The sequence below is a fragment of the Hemiscyllium ocellatum genome, chromosome 36 (genome assembly GCF_020745735.1).
Source record: "Hemiscyllium ocellatum isolate sHemOce1 chromosome 36, sHemOce1.pat.X.cur, whole genome shotgun sequence".
Classification (NCBI taxonomy): Eukaryota; Metazoa; Chordata; class Chondrichthyes; order Orectolobiformes; family Hemiscylliidae; genus Hemiscyllium; species Hemiscyllium ocellatum.
The window spans coordinates 29,204,754-29,225,672 of NC_083436.1; the positions used below are offsets into that span (position 1 = coordinate 29,204,754).

A 20,919-nucleotide genomic window follows, 5' to 3' on the forward strand; every position below is an offset into this window, starting at 1 on the left:
CTGAGCTTGTCCAACAACTTCTGTTTTTGTTTCTGCTTTACAACATCCGCGGCTCTTTCTGTTTTTATTCTGGTCGCCATGGCGACCGCGGGCTCACCCGATAACGACCCATTGAATAAAGCGCTCTCAGAAACCATGAGACCCGGCGTCAGAATTATTCTCTTCCACCCCGACCACACACACACACAGAAAGTCCCTAAGCCTCTCCCACCGTCTCTCCGCGTCCCGCCACCAGCTTTGAATCTCCCGTTCCGTTTCCAAGGTAGGTCGGACGGCGCACGACGACGGCCGCAGTCGCCGGGAGATGACGTCGCCGCCGCTGCCTGCGCCCGGACGGCCGGGCGCGGTCGCGCTATGATGACTTCAGCTACGGTGACGTGTCTCCGGGTAAAATGGCGGCCGACATCACGCTGCTGTTCCGAGCGAGTGTGAAAACCGTCAAAACTCGGAACAAGGCGATCGGTGTCAGCGGCGAACCGGTCAGGGAGGAGATCCTGAGGAAGGGGAGGACCAGGGCCGAGTTCACTGCCCGGGCCAGAGAAGTGGTGAGTGCCGGAGAGACAATGTGAACAGTGTGTCGGGGATGCAAAGTTACTGTGGCGAAGGCTGAAAGAAAGTTGCATTTCTGTGGCACCCTCAACGTCCACCGGACAGCACCCCCCCCGCACCCTTCTCTCCAAAGTGCTTTACAGCCAATGGTACATTTCTGAAATGTACCTGAAATGTACAGCGCTATTGCGCTGTAGCGGTCAGCCGGTGTGCCTACAGCAATCTGATGTAAACATAGTACTTTACCTTTTAGTATGAAAATGGTTTGTGGTCTGATGGTCAACTCTCCGTTGAACTTCGCCGGCTGTGTTGCTGGGGTGATCCACTCTGGCACGACAGTCTCTTCTGCATCTGTTGCGGGACTCGGAGACCTCTGTTGACAATGGCCGTTCTACTGACCAGCTGGTTTCCTGAACCAGGGTAACTTCCATATGGGAGAAAGTGAGGACTGCAGATGCTGGTGATCAGAGCTGAAAATGTGTTGCTGGAAAGGCGCAGCAGGTCAGGCAGCATCCAAGGATCAGGAGAATCAACATTTCGGGCATGAGCCCTTCTTCAGTAATGATGCCCGAAATGTCGATTCTCCTGCTCCTTGGATGCTGCCTGACCTGCTGCGCCTTTCCAGCAACACATTTTCAGCTCTAACTTCCATATGTCCTTGTAACAGGTATGGATGCCCAAGAAGGCATGGCGCTTCAGATAATTCATTTTACAAATGATCATTATTTGGTTAATATGGCCTCGTCAGCACAGATAACAAGCATGTTCCAGACGTTTGAGTTTGTGTCCTTATCCTGCTTAGATACACTGAGGATTCATTAGCAGAAGTGAAGGTGAAAACGGTTCCAGAGATAATTTGCTGGTTACTGTGGAGTCTATATATGTAGGATTGTAAACAAACTCCAGCGTCACGTTGTCAATGCTGATAGATGGCATATGGCAACATTCTAAAAATTATCATGGTACTATTGGTCATACCAACCTTTTACAAGTGTGAGAGTCTGTTGCTCAGTATGGAATGCTCATGTAGTATTGTCGGCCTAGAGCAACTGAGATGAGAACTTAATGCACATTTGTCTTAGATCTTCAGTGGGTGAGACTGAGTAGATTTCTTTCAGTTCTGGTACATAAGTAGGTACTGTGTACAGGTCACTAGATGGTATACAGCATTAGCAAAGAGGAGAATATGCCAAAATATGTTGGTGTCATAACACAACTGTTTTTGACCCCGCTGCAGATTTCAAAGGGTGCTAATCTGGCCCTAGTTGACCTTGTTCAGTATTTTAAGAAAAGAAGATCTTATTGAGCAACTTCAACAGGTTACCAATTTTGTCCAGCAGCATAAATGTGCTGTTTCTCCTAACGTGGTTAAATGCATTGGTGAAGTCAAAATCAATATATTGCCATTGCTCACATCATTTGTCTTGCACCTACTGGACTGAGAAGATCATGTCAACTTTAAATTTCAAGTTCGGAAACTACACTGATTCGAAATAGATGCATTTAGCCAAAATCTGGAGACTGACAAAGGCATCATGGGAAGTTTTGTTAGTCATGTTACTTGGCAGTGAGATGCCTTTATAGTTCTTGCAGTTGCTGCAGCCACCCTTGTTTTTGTATATGGTCTTAGTCTTCGAATCATGCCTATCCTGGGCAGTGTCACCTCTTTCCAGCAGAGACAGTGAATTTGTGTAGATGCTGCAGGAGTACCCTTTCTTTGTGCTGGATGAATTAAAGTCATATAGCACCAGCACTTTGAGCTTAACCCATTGCAAAAAATAGCTTTACTGAGCCATGGACTCAATATCTGGCTCTGCCATGATAGGCAGGTTTTCATGATACCGAGAACTTCCACAGTGATGATCTATACAGTACAATTTATCGCAGTGTTCAAATCATCTCTCCAACTTTATCTTGTAGCCAATGATGACTGCCCTGTCGTTGTTTACAAGGGCGCTGTTTTCTTTGCTGATGGCATTGTTGCCTTTCGGATTACTTCATACATGCCTGTGACATCTCTGTATCAAAGGACATCTGGTCTTGCTGAAATCTGCAATCATTGCATGTCTATTGTGACTAGCAGTCTGTTAGACTTTATTTCAAACAGCTCTTAATACATCCCTCAGATTTCTCTTGTAATTCACGAGAGGGAAGGAGCTAGATAACCTCTGTTTTTGTGTTGTTGGTTTAGGGATATATTGGCTGAGATAGCAGGGATACCTCCACCTCTGTTTGACCTTGTGCCATTTTTGACCATCTGAGAGGACAGATAGAGCTTCAATTTAATGTCTCAACAGAAAGACACTTCTGACAGTACAGCATTTCTTCAGTACTGAACTGGAGTGTTTTTTTTGTTGAAGATCTAGGGTGATACTTGAATCTCAAACATCTGACTTGAAGTGATGGTCTACCAACTGAACTGCAGCTGATATATTTATATATAATCATGAAATCCAGAAGCTCTTAACCATCAGTGTTGAAGTGTTGCACTTTTACTGTGGTGGCCATATTTCACACAGCAATGCGCCTCGAATTGACCAGAGATGGCCAATTAATGCTCTGCAACCAGTGTTGATGGTTGTGTTGAAGACAACGTAGTAATGTATAATATCTCACTTTGTCATTTGTGTGTCACTAAATAATCAGTAGTTGCTGTCAATGATTCATCATAAAAGTGCAGTCAGTTGTACTCATGGAAGTGCCAGACAGTATGTTCATGCAACATCCTACAAGTGCAAATGATTGTCTAGTTATTCAATCTGTTTAGGAGACGTGGGTTGAGGAGAAATGTTAGCAAGGAGATGAAGCATTCCTGACGAAGGGCTTATGCCTGAAATGTCAATTCTCCTGCTCCTCGGATGCAGTCTGACCTTCTGTGCTTTTCCAGCACTACACTCTTGACACAGGAGACTAAGCACTACTGTTGTTACAACAAACATACATATGAACAAGGAACAAGAATAGGCCAGTCAGCCTTTTGAACTTATTCTGCCATTCAATAAAATCATGTGATTTTTAACCTCAACTTCATGTTTCTGCATACTTCCAAATCATATTTCATTCCAATAGTGCATTAAGATTATCTTTATTGTTTTGAGTAGATAAATAGGCCCCAATACAATGTCTTATCCAAATGTCAGTTGACAAATACAATAGGTATTCATGACCACATTTGAATGTCAGACTAAGCACTCAAGTCGTGTAAGGCTAAAATTCATAGTATTCTGATATAAAACAGAGAACTGTGGATGCTGGAGATCTGAAATAAAAACAGAAATTTCTGGAGAAACTCAGCAGGTCTGGCAGTATCTGTGTGGAAAAAGAAGAGTTCATGTTTGATTCCAGTAACACTTCATCAAAATTGATAGCAGCTAAGAAGCTGGTGAAGATGGAGTTAGGGGTGAGTGAATGTGAGCAGATAGGTGGAGACTAAGCCCAGAGAATGAGAAATTGAATGAAGTGCAGGTAAATTGCTCGTGTTGTCTGGGTATTGATCTTTACATTGAGGAGACTGAGTGCCAGCTCACAGATGCTGTCTCCTATCTCCATGAACTATGATCCCCCCCTGTTGAGAATCAGGCCATTGTATCACCAACCTTATCTCATCTGGTGATCTCTTTCTCCTCCACCACAATCTCCTTCATTCAATGTAGTCTACTGAATTTGCTGCTCGCTATGTGAACTTGTCTATGCTGGGGAGACTAAATGCGGACTGAGTGCCATTGTGTAGAACACCTACATTCTGTCTGTAAAAATAACCCCAACCTTTCAGTCACTTACCACTTCAACATATTACCGTGTTCCCATGCCAACATTTCTGTCTCCGGTCTGCCCCACTGCATCTCAACACAAGTTTGAGCATCAACTTACCTTTCGCTTGGGAACCCTACGGCATTGAGGATGCAATATAGAGTTACATACTTTAGAGCCTGAGTACGTCCTTCCATGTTTTTTACTCTCTGTCTCTCTCTCTCTCTCTCTCACACACACACAGTCTCTCTCTCTCTGTGTCTCACTCTTTCACACACACTTTCTCTCTCTCTCTCTGTTTCTCTCTCTCGTGCCCGCTGTCATGCGTGTTCTCTTGGTCTCTGGGCTTTGTCATCAACTATCAGCCCCCGCACCCGTCACCTGCCTTCACCATAGATATCACTTTATATCAGTTCTGATGAAGAGTCACTGGAATTGAAGTATTAATTCTGCTTTCTCCCCACAGATGGTGTCAGACATGCTGAATTTCTTCAGCAGTTTGTTTTTGTTTCGTGCTACTCACTGAACTGCATATTCAAAGTTGTACTTTTAGGTTAGTGGGAGAGGGTGCAATAAAAGTGAGAGTCGAAACTGGAAATAGCATTTCTTTTTCTCAGTTTGCTTACCAGTAAAAGAGATCATTCTTTCCAATTCTAGTAAAAACAATTGCATATTCTAGAGCAACTAATATGAGTAACTGACTGGGAACCAACCTTTCAAGTCAATCAGAGCTGAAAATGTGTTGCTGGTTAAAGCGCAGCAGGTCAGGCAGCATCCAAGGAACAGGAAATTCGACGTTTCGGGCAAAAGCCCTTCATCAGGAAGTCAATTTCAAGTCAATCAGTAGAGTTAGGGATAAGTAAATGCCTCCTAGCATTTAACTTTAGAGTGAATATTGAGGGAAGATTTCATAGTGTTGTTTGTTTCAGTCAATCACTTACTGTCATATTAATACAATTTAACTTAAAGTGGTCTTCAGATTTACCTTTTTTCTCTAATTTCATACTTTGTGGACTGTTGGTTGTTAGTTTTTCCTTTCAGTCCCGAAGAACTGCTTCTATTCCATTTTCCCTAACAATTAATCTTTCTAACAATAGGCATCAGTTACCTGCATTTTTCTGTATTGCTTCAGCACTGTAGTTTCCCTATTCCCTCGGATTGATTGCTGACAGATGATGGGTCAGGAAATGTCTAAACTTTAGTACAAATCAAATTTTGCTTGTACAAGTCATGCTGCTATAACATGCGTTTCATTAATGCAAATTTGCCAGAACGTGATTGAAGAATTGGGGGTGCTGTTTCTAAAGTGCAAACTTTTAAAACGTGTGTTGGCTGTGACGCGATTGCATCTCCAACACTTTAAGCGCTGTTTCTAAAGCGCGATTTTTCTAAAATACCGGGTTGCACAACATTGCAGCCATCATTTTATAGAAGAACTACTGATAATGAAACCTTAACTGACTTCCATAACTTTAGTTCTGAAATTACCAGTCGTTGGAATGGTTTTAACAATGCCTGCGATGGAAGAGTACTTGATCAAAGAAGTCGTTCAAACCAACTTCTTTGTAACTGGGATAGGCAGGTATTTAATGTTAGGAGCATATGAACTGATCAATTTAGTGTGACTTAGCACATATGTACTACTTGCAGTTAAGGGATAGAGTTGAGTAATTAAGGAAGTTAGCAGAAGGTGGTGATCCTTTACTCTTCTTTTGGCTTTTTCTAACTTGTTCATCTTCCAGGTATTGATTCTTATTCTGCCATGGGAGAAGAAGCAAGTTATCTTGCAGTTTACAACTGTTTTCTGGTGGTAAGGTTAATAAAGTATATAAAAATGTAATTAAGTATTTAATTGAATAAAATAATTATGTATATATTAGAATACATAAAGGATAATAGGGTTAGTGATACAACTGCAGGAAGCACCTGGCTGCCAGTATGCTCCAGGGCAAAAAAAAAGTCTGCAGAAAGTGATAGATGTTTAAGCAGTTTGGCTCAGGGTATATGACCTGCAGACTAAACTACAATAATGATGCATCAGTGAGGGGAAGGGTAACCTTGATTCTGCCTAGATACAAGGAGGCAGCCACCCCTGTTCGCATTGGGCTAACTGACTTAGTCAGGATTCAAGGACAGGGGAGTGTGAATGAATGAAGCAGGTGAGGGAACCATGAGGACAGGAGTGCTGAAATCTCAGCCTTTGCTAATATCAAACAGATCCAAGGCTGTACTTATTTCTATTTGCTTTTGGATTGTTTGGATATGAGTGGGCAGATGGGAAAGATATCGGATGGATGTGCTAACTGGCTGTGGTTCCAAAGGGCAGGAAACCATTCTAGTGAGGAGAGAAAAAAGGATCATAGTGTTAGAGTGAACAATATAGGCAGAGAATCTGAGTCTGGATTTCTACATTTGCTACCCAGTGGCAAAGTTTGGGACATCTACTCAGGGCTGCAGTTGGAGGGGGAGGATCCAGTGGTCATGATCCATTTAGGTACCAATGACATTGGCAGAGTAAAGGAAGTGGTTCTGCAAAGCCAAATGAGGAACTAGGTGCCAAATTAAGATTCAAAGGTCATAGTCACTAGAATATTACCTAGCTACAGCAAATTGGCTTAGAGTGAATCAAATTAATCAAGTAAGTGTACAGTATAGTTTAAAGACTGGTTTGGAAGAAGTGGCTTGCACTTTGTGGATTACTGATACCTGTACTTGGGAAAATTGGGACCCATACCTATGGAGAAAGTGAAGATTGCAGATGCTGGAGATCAATGCTGAAAAATGTGTTGCTGGAAAAGCGCAGCAGGTCAGGCAGCATCAAAGGAGCAGGAGAATCAATGTTTTGGGCAAAAGCCCTTCTTCAGGAATGAGGAGGGTGTGCCAAGCAGGCTAAGATAAAAGGTAGGGGAGGAGGGACTTGGGGGAGGGGCGTTGGGAATGCGATAGGCGGAAGGAGGTTACGGTGAGTGTGATAGGCCGGAGAGGTCGGGAAGAAGATTGCAGGTCAAGAAGGCGGTGCTGAGTCCGAGGGTTGGGACTGAGAAACGGTGGGGGGAGGGGAAATGAGGAAGCTGGAGAAATCTGCATTCATCCCTTGTGGTTGGAGGGTTCCTAAGCAGATGAGGCAATCTTCCTCCATGCGTCGTGTTGCCATGGTCTGGCGATGGAGGAGGCCAAGACCTGCATGCCCTTGGCAGAGTGGGAGGGGGAGTTAGCGTTCAGACACGGGACGGTTGGGTTGGTTGGTGCGGGTGTCCCAGAGGTGTTCTCTGAAACGTTCCGCAAGTAGGCAGCCTGTCTCCCCAATGTATAGGAGGCCACATCGGGTGCAGCGGATGCAGTAAAATGCATGTAGAGGTGCAGGTGAATTTGTGACGGATATGGAAGGATCCCTTGGGGCCTTGTAGGGAAGTGAGGGGGGAGGTGTGGGCGCAAGTTTTGCATTTCTTGCGGTTGCAGGGGAAGGTGCCGGGAGTGGAGGTTGGGTTGGTGGGGGGTGTGGACCTGACGAGGAAGTCACGGAGGGAGTGGTCTTTCTGGAATGCTGATAGGGGAGGGGAGGGAAATATATCCTTGGTGGTGGGGTCTGTTTGGAGGTGGCGAAAATGAAGAAGGATGATACGATGTACCTGGAGGTTGGTGGGTGGTAGGTGAGGACCAGTGGGGTTCTGTCCTGGTGGCGATTGGAAGGGCAGGGTTCAAGAGCAGAGGAGCGGGAAGTGGAGGAGATGCGGTGGAGAAGCATAGTCAACCTTGTCTGGGGGGAAATTGCGGTCTTTGAAGAAGGAGGCCATCTGGGTTGTTCGGTATTGGAACTGGTCCTCCTGGGAGCAGATACGACGGAGGTGAAGGAATTGGGAATATGGGATGGCGTTTTTACAGGGGGCAGAGTGGGAGGAGGTGTAATCTAGGTAGCTGTGGGAGTCAGTCGGTTTATAATAAACGTCCGTGTTGAGTCATTCTGTTTGAGGACGTGGCTGAAGAGCTTCAGGGCAGAGGACATGACCTGGGGGGTGCAGTGAGAGAGGAACTGACTGACCCCCACACCTGAACACTTTAACTCCCCCTCCCACTCCACCAAGGACATGCAGGTCCTTGGCCTCATCCATCGCCAGACCATGGCAACATGACGTCTGGAGGAAGAGTGCCTCATCTTCTGCTTAGGAACCCTCCAACCACAAGGGATGAATGCAGATTTCTCCAGCTTCCTCATTTCCCCTACCCCCACCGTTTCTCAGTCCCAACCCTCGGACTCAGCACCGCCTTCTTGACCTGCAATCTTCTTCCCGACCTCTCCTACCCCAACCCCTCTCTGGCCTATCACCCTCACCGTAACCTCCTTCCACCTATCGCATTCCCAACGCCCCTCCCCCAAGTCCCTCCTCCCCTACCTTTTATCTTAACCTGCTTGGCACACCCTCCTCATTCCTGAAGAAGGGCTTATGCCCGAAACGTCGATTCTCCTGCTCCTTTGATGCTGCCTGACCTGCGCTTTTCCAGCAACACATTTTTCAACCCATACCTATGGGACAGTCTCTTCCTGTACCGTGCTGCGGATAGTGTTCTCGCAATCCAGTTGTTGGGGCAAGGAATCAAATTTGGCGATGTGGAAGAAACACTCCCCATTACCAGGATGGGTGCAACTCGAACAACACGCAAGAAGCTAGACAGCATCCAAGACAAAGCAGCCCATTCAATTAGAATTAGATTTTATTGTCACATACTCAAGTATAGAAGTATATGAGTACAGTGAAAAATGTATAATGTCGCCATTCCTACTGCCATCTGAGGTACAGAATCTTAGGTACAAAGTAGAAAAATAAAGGAACAAAGTTATAATTAAACATTATAGTCCTCACTTGTATAAAGTAGAAAAGTAAAGAAATAAAGTTAAGTCTGTCTTAAGTGCTTAACCATGCTGGGCTTGCACACCCTATAAGGACTCCATCTGATTGGTACCACATCCACAAACAAACATCCACTCCCTCCACCACGGATGCTCAGTAGCAGCAATGTGTACTATTTACAAGATGCACTGTAGAAATTTACCAAAGATGCTTAAACAGCACCTTCCAGACCCACAACTATTTCCATCTAGAAGAACAAGGGTGGCAGAAACATAGAATCACCACCACCTTCAAGTTCTCCTCCAGGCCAGTCAACATCCTGACTTGAAAATACATTGCCATTACTTCACCGTTGCCGGGTCAATATCTTGGAATTCTCTTCCTAAGGGCATTATGGGTCAAGCTAAAGCACATGGATGCAGTGGACCAAAAAGGCAGCTCAGCACCACCAACTAGGGATGGGCAATAAATGCTGACCAGTTAGTGATACCCACTTTCCACTTGTGAATAAATTAAAGTAGAAAACCAAGACCATAACTGAATGCACATAACATTTGAAACAAGTCCGAGAAACTGACAGTGCAAGTTAAAAATACCTAAGTACAATCTGGTAGCTATTGTGGAAGATGTCTGCAACATAATATGGCTTGGAACCTGATTCTTGAACTATCTCGGGCATGCTAAGAAAAGGTGGAAGGGTGGCTCTGATAGTTAATGATATTATTAGAATAATAGAGAGATACGATCTAAGTTCAGAAGCCAGGATTTGGAAATGGTTTGCGTAGAGATGAGAAATGACAAAGGCAAGAAACCACTTGTTGTGTAAGTGATCTATTAATCCTCTGCCAGAAACTTCTTGGGTAAAAGAGAATGATCTTACAGTGAAGGTGCACCACAAATAGTGGTCACCAAAATATGATTGAATTTTATAATCAGTTTGAGGGAGAGAGGAGTGTGCCCAAAATTATACTTTTCAAAAGCCTACAAATGGGCAATATTTGCAGGAAAGCAGGGCTGGCTGAAATGAATTGGAGATGCAGTGGCAGGTAGTTAAGGAGATATATCAGAATATACAGAATAGATATGGTCCAAAGAGTAAGAAACATTTCAGGAGCAGACCAATTTTCTGTTAATTAGGAATGTTAAATATTGTATTAAAAGAAAAGCATAAAAAAAAGTTGTGCAAAGACTGGTGGCAAGTCTGAATGTTTAGCAGAGCATAAAATGAACAGCAAAGAAGGAACAAAATATTAATGAGGAGAGAAATTGAAGTATGCGAGCAAACTAGCCAGAGATATAAAATAAAAAGCTCAGAATTTTGGTAAATATTTTGGACAAGAGTGACCAAAGTGTTTGTTGGTCCCCTAGAAAGTGATTCTGGAGAATTAACAGTTAAAACCTAGAGATAACAGATGAACTAAGCAGGTATTTTCCCTTGGGCTTCTTTATAGGTGACACAGTCAGTTCTGATATTATGAATGTTTCTTCAACATGAATTGGATTTAACGTGATTCAAGAATTTAGACTTTTGTTTGTAGAAAATGAACTTTCCTTATCTGTGTTGGCTATGACGTGATTCTAGCCTCATTACTTTAAATGGCGTGGCTATTGCATGATTTTCTTATAACACAAGATCACACAAGAACTGATCTATTGTGTTATATCAGAACCAATTGTCCAAGTAATATGTCACCAGTTGTAAATCAGATTATGGAAAGGATGGAAGAACTCGAGAGAATGCCAACCACCAGAGAAGTGGTACTGAGCAAATTATTCGAGCTATGGGCTGACAAATTCCTGATTCCAAGTGGACTCAATTCACTTCTTTTACAAAAGGTTAGGAAGGTAGTTGATGCATTAGTTTTAATTTTCTAAAACTCCATTGATTCAGGGAACGCCCATTAGATTGGCATCAAGCAAGCATAACTTCCTTTTGTAAAAGAGCAGGAGACTAAAAGCAGGAAACTATGGTACAGTTGATTTAACTTCTGAAATTTTCCCTAAAAGAGATGATATTAAAGAAGTTACAACAGGACAAAAGGACATTGTGGTCCAACAGTTAATATTTACTAAAAATGTTAATAAATTAAATTTGCTTCTGATTCTAGCCATTTACAAGCTCTCCCTGCTTTATTTTGTAATTCCTTTGCTCGTTTTACAAAAGAAATGTAGCAGTTCTGAAGAAGAGTTGTACTAGGCTTGAATCATTAACTCTTGTTTGTCTCTTCAGAAATACTGCCAGATTTCTGTTTTTGTTTCAAATTTCGAGCATTCACAGTTTTTTTGCTTTTATTGAAAATGTTGCATTTACTTGAAAATAAAAGCAAGGCTTGCACGTTTATTGTGCTTTTTTTAAAACAATCTTCATGTTACAAAACACTTTACAACCAAGAAAGGGAGTTTGAAGTGCGGTTGCTTTTGTAACACAGGAAACACATCAAATAGTAATATGTTACTAACCTTATCTCCTTTCATTCAAAACCTTATCCAAGTTTGTCTTTCACCATGCCTGGTTCATCTTTTACTGAAGTACTGTGTTCAGTGCAGTTCCAAGATCATTTAGTTTAAAATTACAACAGTGATTTGTACAAAGCCTATGTTGTAGATTTTCGTGATGGTTTGCAGACTTCACTGAACCTAGGGGCTTATGTAACTGAAGCACAGATTCTGTTCTGCAAGGGTTATCGAATAAAGGGCTGCACAGATGGAATCATTGACATTTTTGAGATCACTTTATAATAATTATACCATAGTAACATTATCCCATATTATTGGAAGGCTTTACTCTACAGTAAATTGGTACAGGCCTGCTTATTTCACCCCACAAAGCTTCTTCAATATATTCTTCAAATGAAAATCATGCTTATGTTTGAGTTGAATAGGAATTAGTGATTAGTTGACAGATGATACTGTTGAAGCTGAACAAGAGTAGTGAAACAAAAATATTAAAAGCAGAGTATAATTTTTCCTACTGGTCAATAAACTTTATTTTATAGCCAGGCAACTTATATTTGGATTGTGTCTGGTAAGCTTTACATTGGCATTGTGATCGAGTCTCTAGTATTCTTAAATTTTCTGTCATTGTTTGATTTTGCAGCTTCAGAACAAGTCCTGATATCAGATGCAGACCAACAAGCTAGGCATGGCATGAGTGAGAACATCTGGTAATAACAGTGGAAATATTATTAGGAGGGAAGAAGCGGTGATGAATCGATCTGTAGAGATGTTGGTATTGTCAGAAGCAGTAGGCTAGAGGAGCATTTGGATGGAATCTGAGAAGGAGTTTGTGAGGGAGCATGTTTTTAGGGGGCTGGTAATGAGAACCGAGAGCTTTATAGCAGGCAGTATCACATAGAATACAAACCAAGAGAGCCCTGTCAGCGAAGAGATCATGTGTGCCCTGAAAACAAAAGATGATGTTTGAAGGGCTGACCGTGTGTGAGATGAGTTGTCTCGGAGGATGAAATTGAAGGCTTGGAGCAGGGCAAAGAGGTAGGGAATTATAAATTTAGGAGGTTGTAATTGAAAGTTAAATTCCACTTATGAGCAGCTATTGAAGTAAAAACCTTGGGGAATTTTTGCATGGAATGGTGTTTCGTGGGGGTGATTGTTGGGGAAAGTAGTCCTGTTCTTTCTGACCCACAGCAGTGCTACTTTTCACTGAGACTGTCTTCACTAATTTGTAATGATGAGTTTCCCAAGAATTGGGAGATCCAACAAGCCACTGTCAAAATGAAAATCTGTCAGCCTCACTAAAACATTTAAGTTGTCAGCCACTGTTCTGGTTGCTCCATGGCTTCCTGACCATTGTTTCATCACTGTTTATCCTGGAAGCCAGCAGACTGAGATCAGGTTTGAAATTCTGAAAATGTTGACATCTGATCAGATATCACAGAAGAAGTTAATTTCTCTTTCTCTTAACTGGACAGTGGACGATTTGATCAAAACTGCTTCGGTCAACTGTGGCTTCAGAGGCATTGAGATGGATGAGGAAGGAAAATAAAAATCTTATTACTGAGGTTCAGGCATGAGGTTGCATGAAACATGGACACAGAGTTCAGTCAACAGCATGTTTAACTACCTTGGACAGGAACCAGAGATTCATGCTAATCCAACAGTTTTAACAATAAAGAAATTATTGTCTTGGATGTAGCAATAATGATGGCAGATTTCTAAGGGAACCGTTTATGTTATTTGTCAGCTCCGTGTGATAAGACCCTTCTTTTTTTTAAATGAATTGCCATTTTTACTCCAAAATTCACTTTCTTGGAGAAACATTTTATTGGCAGGTGTGAGCCACCCAAGTGGTAATGTGGCAGGATCTGGCTAGTCTTATAAAGGGAGTCCTGTGGCTTTGTTTAGTGATAATAAAGTGCTATTTGGTGAGTGACATTGTATGTTTAAAATTGCAAAGTTGGATTGTACTGATTGTACAAATTATTGTAGTAAACAGAACTGATGAATGTTTGCTACTGCTGTATATTGTATTACATTCAGACAAATCCTAGTCTGTAAATCAAATTGTTGCTCAATCCTACAATTAAACAATAATGGAAGTTAATTTTTAGTTATTATTGGCTGTTTTGTACATGTTAAATATTTTGACTTGTGTCCTCTATTGTTTAACACTAGCTTCCATTGGAGATTTTGTTTGATGGTTCTGTTCGCCGAGCTGGGAATTTGTATTGCAGACGTCTAGTCCCCTGTCTAGGTGACATCCTCAGTGCTTGGGAGCCTCCTGTGAAGTGTTTCTGTGATCTTTCCTCCGGCATTTATAGTGATTTGTACCTGCCGCTTCCGGTTGTCAGTTCCAGCTGTCCGCTGCAGTGGTCGGTATATTGGGTCCAGGTCGATGGGCTTATTGATTGAATCTGTTGATGAGCGCCATGCCTCTAGGAATTCCCTGGCTGTTCTCTGTTTGGCTTGTTCTATAATAGTAGTGTTGTCCCAGTCGAACTCATGTTGCTTGTCATCTGTGTGTGTGGCTACTAAGGATAGCTGGTCATGTCGTTTCGTGGCTAGTTGGTGTTCATGGATGCGGACCATTTGCTGTCTTCCTGTTTGTCCTATGTAGTGTTTTGTGCAGTCCTTGCATGGGATTTTGTACACTACATTGGTTTTGCTCATGCTGGGTATCGGGTCCTTCATCCTGGTGAGTTGTTGGCTCACCCACCTCAGGACTCGTAGCAGAAGCGGTAATGCAAAGGTTACAGCAATTAGTCTTACTGCAAATGCAACCCAAACTCTGGGTCAGATATGTAATTGACACCTTCGTAATCATTAAAAACACATAAATAGAGAACATACACCAGATCATCAACGCAACACTCGCAGAGAGTGAAGAAAAGGACAACCAATTCCCATTCCTAGACGTGATGGTACAGAGAGCACCGAACAGAGATTTCACCGCAAAGGTATAAAGGAAAGCCACACACACAGACCAAGTCCTAAACTACGAAAGCAACCACCCCAATACACACAAAAGAAGTTGCATCGAGACACTGTTCAAAAGGGCCACAATACACTGCAGTACACCAGAGCTGCAAAACGAGGAAGAAGAACACCTATACAATGTATTCGCCAAAAACGGATAACCCCGCAATTTCATCAACGGATGCCTAAGGGAAAGACAACGGAATGAGGACCTGCCACAACCCAAAGGACTAGCCACACTACCATACATCAAAAACATTTCTGAACTGACAGCCAGACTACTGTGACCACTAGGACTCATTGCAGCACACAACAGCCACTCTCAGACAACAACTCACCAGGACGAAGGACCCGATACCCAGCATGAGCAAAACCAACATAGTGTACAAAATCCCATGCAAGAACTGCACAAAACACTACATAGGACAAACAGGAAGACAGCAAATGGTCCGCATCCATGAACACCAACAAGCCACGAAACGACACGACCAGCTATCCTTAGTAGCCACACACTCCGATGACAAGCAACATGAGTTCGACTGGGACAACACTACTATTTATAGGGCAAGCCAAACAGAGAACAGCCAGGGAATTCCTAGAGGCATGGCGCTCATCCACAGATTCAATCAATAAGCCCATCGACCTGGACCCAATATACCGGCCACTGCAGCGGACAGCTGGAACTGACAACCGGAAGCGGCAGATACAAATCACTATAAATGCCGGAGGAAACATCACAGAAGTGCTTCACAGGAGGCTCCCAAGCACTGAGGATGTCACCTAGACAGGGGACGAAACGTCTGCAACACAAATTCCCAGCTCGGCGAACAGAACCACAACAACGAGCACCCGAGCTACAAATCTTCTCCCAAACTTTGAAGATTTTGTTTGAGTCTAACAACATGGTTTTGTTCACTATTTACTGTATTTATATTGTACTTTTTGCATCAGCTGGCTGAATAATGGATGTTTGCAAAAATGAATCTGGTATGGTTGTCTTTGAATTTAAGGTTAGCTGTGTGAACATGTCCTAAATCAACTGCCTGTAGATTGCATTCCTAAATTTCCCGGTGAAATTCTGTCTTAGAATATGACTCACTGCGAGGATAACATTTATTGCTCTTCCCTAACTTGCCTGTTATAATCAAGTCCCCATTCGATTTGACTTTTTTTTTAAATCAACAATTAGACTGAGGTTGGTCATGAAGTTTGGAGCAGAACCAAACTAACCATTGGTGTACAGGTTATTAAGTGAGCAAATGCTACCAGATTACATTGTTGACAGCTCCTCCCAACACTTTGATTGAGACTAGGTTACAAGATGGTAATTGACTGGATTGAATTTGGGCTGTTCCTTAAAGGTTGACTTTTGTCTGATGTGCTTTTTGTGGAATTTTCCCCTGCCAGTTGCTAAAAGGCATTTTAATCAACCTGTTCAAACATATTATGACAGATCTCTAGAACAGGTGGAACTTGAGCCCAAACTTCGTAACCCAGAGGTAGGGACACTACCACTGCACCACACGAGCATTTAATAGATATTTTCTAATCACTTGTTCAAAGATGTCATTACATAGCTGTGGAACAGGTGGGACTTCAACCTGGGCCTCCTGGCTCAGAGGTAGGGATACTGCTCACATGACACCTCAAAGAGTCCCTAAAAATATTTTCAAATCTACCTACTCAGAGATGTTATGGCACAACACTGGAGCAGGTGGGACTTGAACCCACGCCACCTCAGAGGCAGGGACACTATGACTCTATACCACATGGGGCAGTACTATGCAGGGCACCACAGTGGCTCTGGCTAACACTGCTGCCTCACAGTATCAGGGACCTGGGTTCGATTCCACCTTTGGTCGACTGTCTGTGTGGAGTTTGCACATTCTCCCTGCGTCTGCATGCGTTTCCTCCGGGTGCTCCGGTTTCCTCCCACAATCCAAAGATGTGCAGGTTAGGGTGGATTGGCCACGCTAAACTGCCCATAGTGTTAGGTGCATTAGTCAGGAGTAAATATAGGGTACGGGAAAGGGTCTAGGTGGGTTCCTCTTTGCAGATCGGTGGGGACTTGTTGGGCCGAAGGGCCTGTTTCCATACTGTATGGAATCTAATCTAATCTAAGAAGCCTCAAATGAGTCCTCAATAAACATTGTAAATTTGGTACACTCTGATCATGGTTGAATACTTTTCATTGTATAGTCAAGAAAGTGAACTTCTACTTCTGTGGAATTCATGGGGATAAAAGAAAATTCACAGTGACCCAGAGCCTTGATTCTAAGCCATCCACTGCTCCCTGCAGTAATTTAAACCTGTCTTCACTTACTCTTCCTTTCATTGTAGTTTTATTTTTAAGGAGAAAAAGATCACAACATTTCTGTAATAATGCATGTGTTAAAATTTATCTAGTTAGTTAATCTTAACCAAAGCAAGAGTGAGTGAAACCATCACTGGATTTATCATCACAGTTGAGGAGAAGGGGCTATAAAGTGCACAAGATGCCTGCCCCTTTAGTTTCCTTGCTGGAAATGGATGGATCAATTATGATCGATTGTGGGACTTGGCTGTGAGTGACTTGTATTGAGAATGGCAATGATGCTTTCCAGAGTTAAATAGCCTGGTAACACTCAGGTTTTGGATGAAGCATAAATTCTGTCATTTACTTGAGGTCCTAGAGGCCTACCAGCCCCACAGACGACATGTCAATGTACATTACTTGTCATCGGGAGAGGTGGAGTAAGAATGGATTTGGGGGAAAAAGAGAAGATAATTTTCTAAAATATTAAACTGTATTTTCATTTCAGCATTACAGATTGATTTTATTTTTATACAAATATTTTTGTTGCAATTTGAGTAACTAAACTACTTGCCATTTTCTTGTTAACAATTCTTTTTCTCCGGTTGCAGAAGGCAGTGACTCATACGGTATTATAGTTTCATGCCACAGGACTTCTTGTATTACGACTCTATTGTATGCAGACTGTGAAAGCATCATTTCTAGGCAATTAGTGGGAGTTCTGAAATAAATGTATTGACTTCTGTTCTGGCATTTTTTATTTTTACCCTTCTGTCTGAATCTCCTTCCTCTCTCAGGTTTGGAGGCACTGAGACCTTGGGACAAATTTTCATGGAGTCAGAAACAATTTGTAGACCCGTTTTTAAAAAAAAAGCAAACCGGATCCTCATGTAAAAGCACCTCCCCTATTTCCGACAATCATTTCTAATTGGGGAAGGTGGTATGGCACTAATTCCACAAGAAGAAAATTTTAACCCAGCGAAGTTATTTGAACTCTGAGCTGAGCTCACACAGTCTATGCTGTTGAAATAGCCTTAACTGTCAGTGCAGGAGTCGCTGATTAATGGAGTAGATTAAAATACTTTTGTAGGGTGGATAAAACCTGGATAACTGCCATGACTCTTCTTTTTTCAGTGAAGCTTAGACGAAATGTAAGTGGCATCTTGCATCTTTCAATATTTCTTTGTTGACATTTCCCCAAGGGCTGTTATGATTTCATTTTGAATGCGTGGCTGAATTTCATCAGCTACAGTTATCTCAGCAGGGCATCCTGAGTGCATAATTGGTATTATGATCCCACCTGGACAACATTGGACGTGTCAGATTACAATATGAAATCTGGCTTGATAGATCATATGTTTAATTTTTGTGGTTGGTTAATGTGATGGTTAGTCACTGAAACATAATCCTCTGTGACATATTATTTAAAAACAGGATATAAGTTCATTACAAAAAAGAAATAAACAAACAAAACTATACTATAATGCTAAACAGCTGGAAAGATGAATGTGAAGTCAAAGTTTCAACCTGTTCCCAACACCATCCATTATAAAGACTCAATCCTAGAGAAATATTACTCTTTATCTCAGCTTTTTAAAAGCTTGGCTTCACTGATTTTCTCCAATTTCTTGATCTTGATCAATAGATACAATGTTATGATTCCTTTCCTAGTCCCCTGGCAAGAATCTCTTTACGTTTCTAATGACCGAACCATTCTCAATCCTAACAAGTTGTGCACTCCTGTCTCTTGACTTAGAAGTTTCATAGACCAGGAATTACTTCTGTTTGAACCTTTGAACTTGATTCCTTCGGTTGGAGAAATCTTTCTACCTTCTGAACTGAACTGTGTTTTTCTATGCTAAAATTTTGAATCTCCAGTTCTAAAGTCAAAACTAAACTAATTCCTTAACCTCCTTACTCTGCCTGTCATAATTCCAACAGTATAAACATATTTTCCATTAAGATTTTTCTGAGCCCAACTACCGCAATCTCATGACTTCTGGAGACTGATGTAGGTAGGTCACTGTTCCAATTTGTTTTTGTGACCTTGTTCTTTTTTAAAAAAAGTATTAACACAACTGACCTGCACCTGTCACCTCTATTTTGAAATCCAAATCCCAAAATGTAGTGTATATTGACACGAATTCCACCTTCAACGCCATAATTCCAACTAAACTCATTGTACAACTCCGAGACCTGGGATTATGCTCTCCCCTCTGCAATTGGATCCTTGACTTCCTGATCCTCAGATAGCAATTAGTAAGGATAGGTAACCACACTTGCTCCACAATAAACCTCAACACCAATGCCTCACAAGGATGTGTACTCAGCCCCTTACTATACTTATGTACTCATGACTGTTCGGCCAAATTCAGCTCTAACTCCATTTACAAATTTGCTGATGACGCCATTGTAGTGGATCGGATCTCAAACAACGACAAGACAGTATAGGAAAGAGAACGAGAGCTTAGTGGCGTGGTGTAAAGACCAAAATCTCTCCCTCAATATCAGCAAAGTGAAGGAGCTAGTCATCAACTTCAGGAAGTAGAGTGGAGGACACCCCCCTGTTTGTATCATTGGTGCTGAAGTGGAGATGGTCGAGAGCTTAAAGTTCCTAGGAGTAAATATAACAATCTGTCCTGGCCAATCAGTATCAATGCTGTAGTTCTTCAGGAGGCTCAGAAAATTTCGCATGTCCACAATGACTCTTACAATTTCTTTAGATACATCATAGAGAACATCCTATCCGAATGCATCGCAGCTTGGTATGGCAACTGCTCTGCCCAAAACTACTAGAAATTACAAAGAGTTGTGAACTCAGCCTAGTCCATCACAAAACCAGCCTTCCTTCCATTGACTTTGTCTACAATTCCTGCTGCCTCGGGAAAGCAGCGAACACAATCAAAGACCCCCTCCTACCCTGGTTGTATTCTTTTCCACCGTCTTCCATCGGGCAGCAGGTACAAAAGTTTGAAAATGCGTACCAACAGATTCAAGAACAGCCAGTTCCCCACTGTTATCAGACTTTTCAATGGACCTCTTCTGTACTATAGTTGATCTTTCTCTGCACTTCTCTGTACCTTAACAGGATATACTACATTCTATTCTATTACTCTGATGTCTGTAGGTGATGTACAATTTGGCTGGATAGCACTGAAAACAATACGCACTGCATCTCAATACATGTCTCCGTAATAAATCAAGCATTATCCCCGTTTTACATCACACACATTCCTTAAAAATGATAGAAAGTTATCTTTAAGTAATGTTTTCATTTTCACTGAAAAGGTTCCTCTTACCACTGTTTCTGTAGTGCATGAGCTGTAATAATAACATTTCATGAAAGATATATTAATTTTCAGAATCCTTTTATATAGGTCCACGATTCCTATTATGGACCAATGATGAAGCCGGTCCAACTACTTAGTTTTAAACAAAGCAGAATTTATTTGCAATATTACCAAATGAAACACAAACAAAAGAGAACAGAATATGAATTAACTTAACTTATCCAAACATCCAACAGACAATCCCAACAAAATGATGCTGTTCCAACTTCCTGTAACAATCCCCATAAATATCCCTTGGCAGAAAAGGTAAAATCAAACACAGGGTCTTCCAGGAGAGAGAAAGATGACAGAGAGACTCGTCATGGAATACCCTCTTATATTTAACTGTTTCTTGGATCAGCAACCTCAAAACTGACTGCTTGCTTTAATTGAAAAAAATAACCAAACCCGAGGAAAGCTGAGCTGGGAGAACTGGCCACTTCTCTTTCCTAGTTCAAGAGGTTTTTTAAACTTGAAAGCCTTTTTCCTTAGGCAGTATCTGTTAGCTATAATCAAACTGGCCCTAAAACCCTTCAAATCTAGACTTCTTGGAATCACTGCTTTTATGGCCTCTCTGGGGAAAAAAGCTAAGGACAGCATAACCTTGTTAAAGGAGCAGCACAATTGCTGCCAAATTGGCTGCTGTAACTTTGATCTTAACAACTAAATGAATGATTTCAAAATTGTATGGCTGAAATATTAAACTCCAATAAAACAG

General features: G+C 41.9%; 1 protein-coding gene across 1 annotated transcript in view; it reads left to right on the plus strand.

The window, feature by feature from the left end:
- Positions 1–382: 382 nt before the first annotated feature.
- The window catches only part of stx18 (syntaxin 18), a 155,006-nt gene continuing 134,469 nt past the window's right edge, over positions 383–20,919 (plus strand). The window contains exon 1 of the mRNA XM_060851389.1: positions 383–545. Coding sequence (XP_060707372.1) covers positions 393–545 — 153 coding nt within the window. The 5' untranslated portion in view covers positions 383–392. The remainder of the gene's footprint in view (positions 546–20,919) is intronic.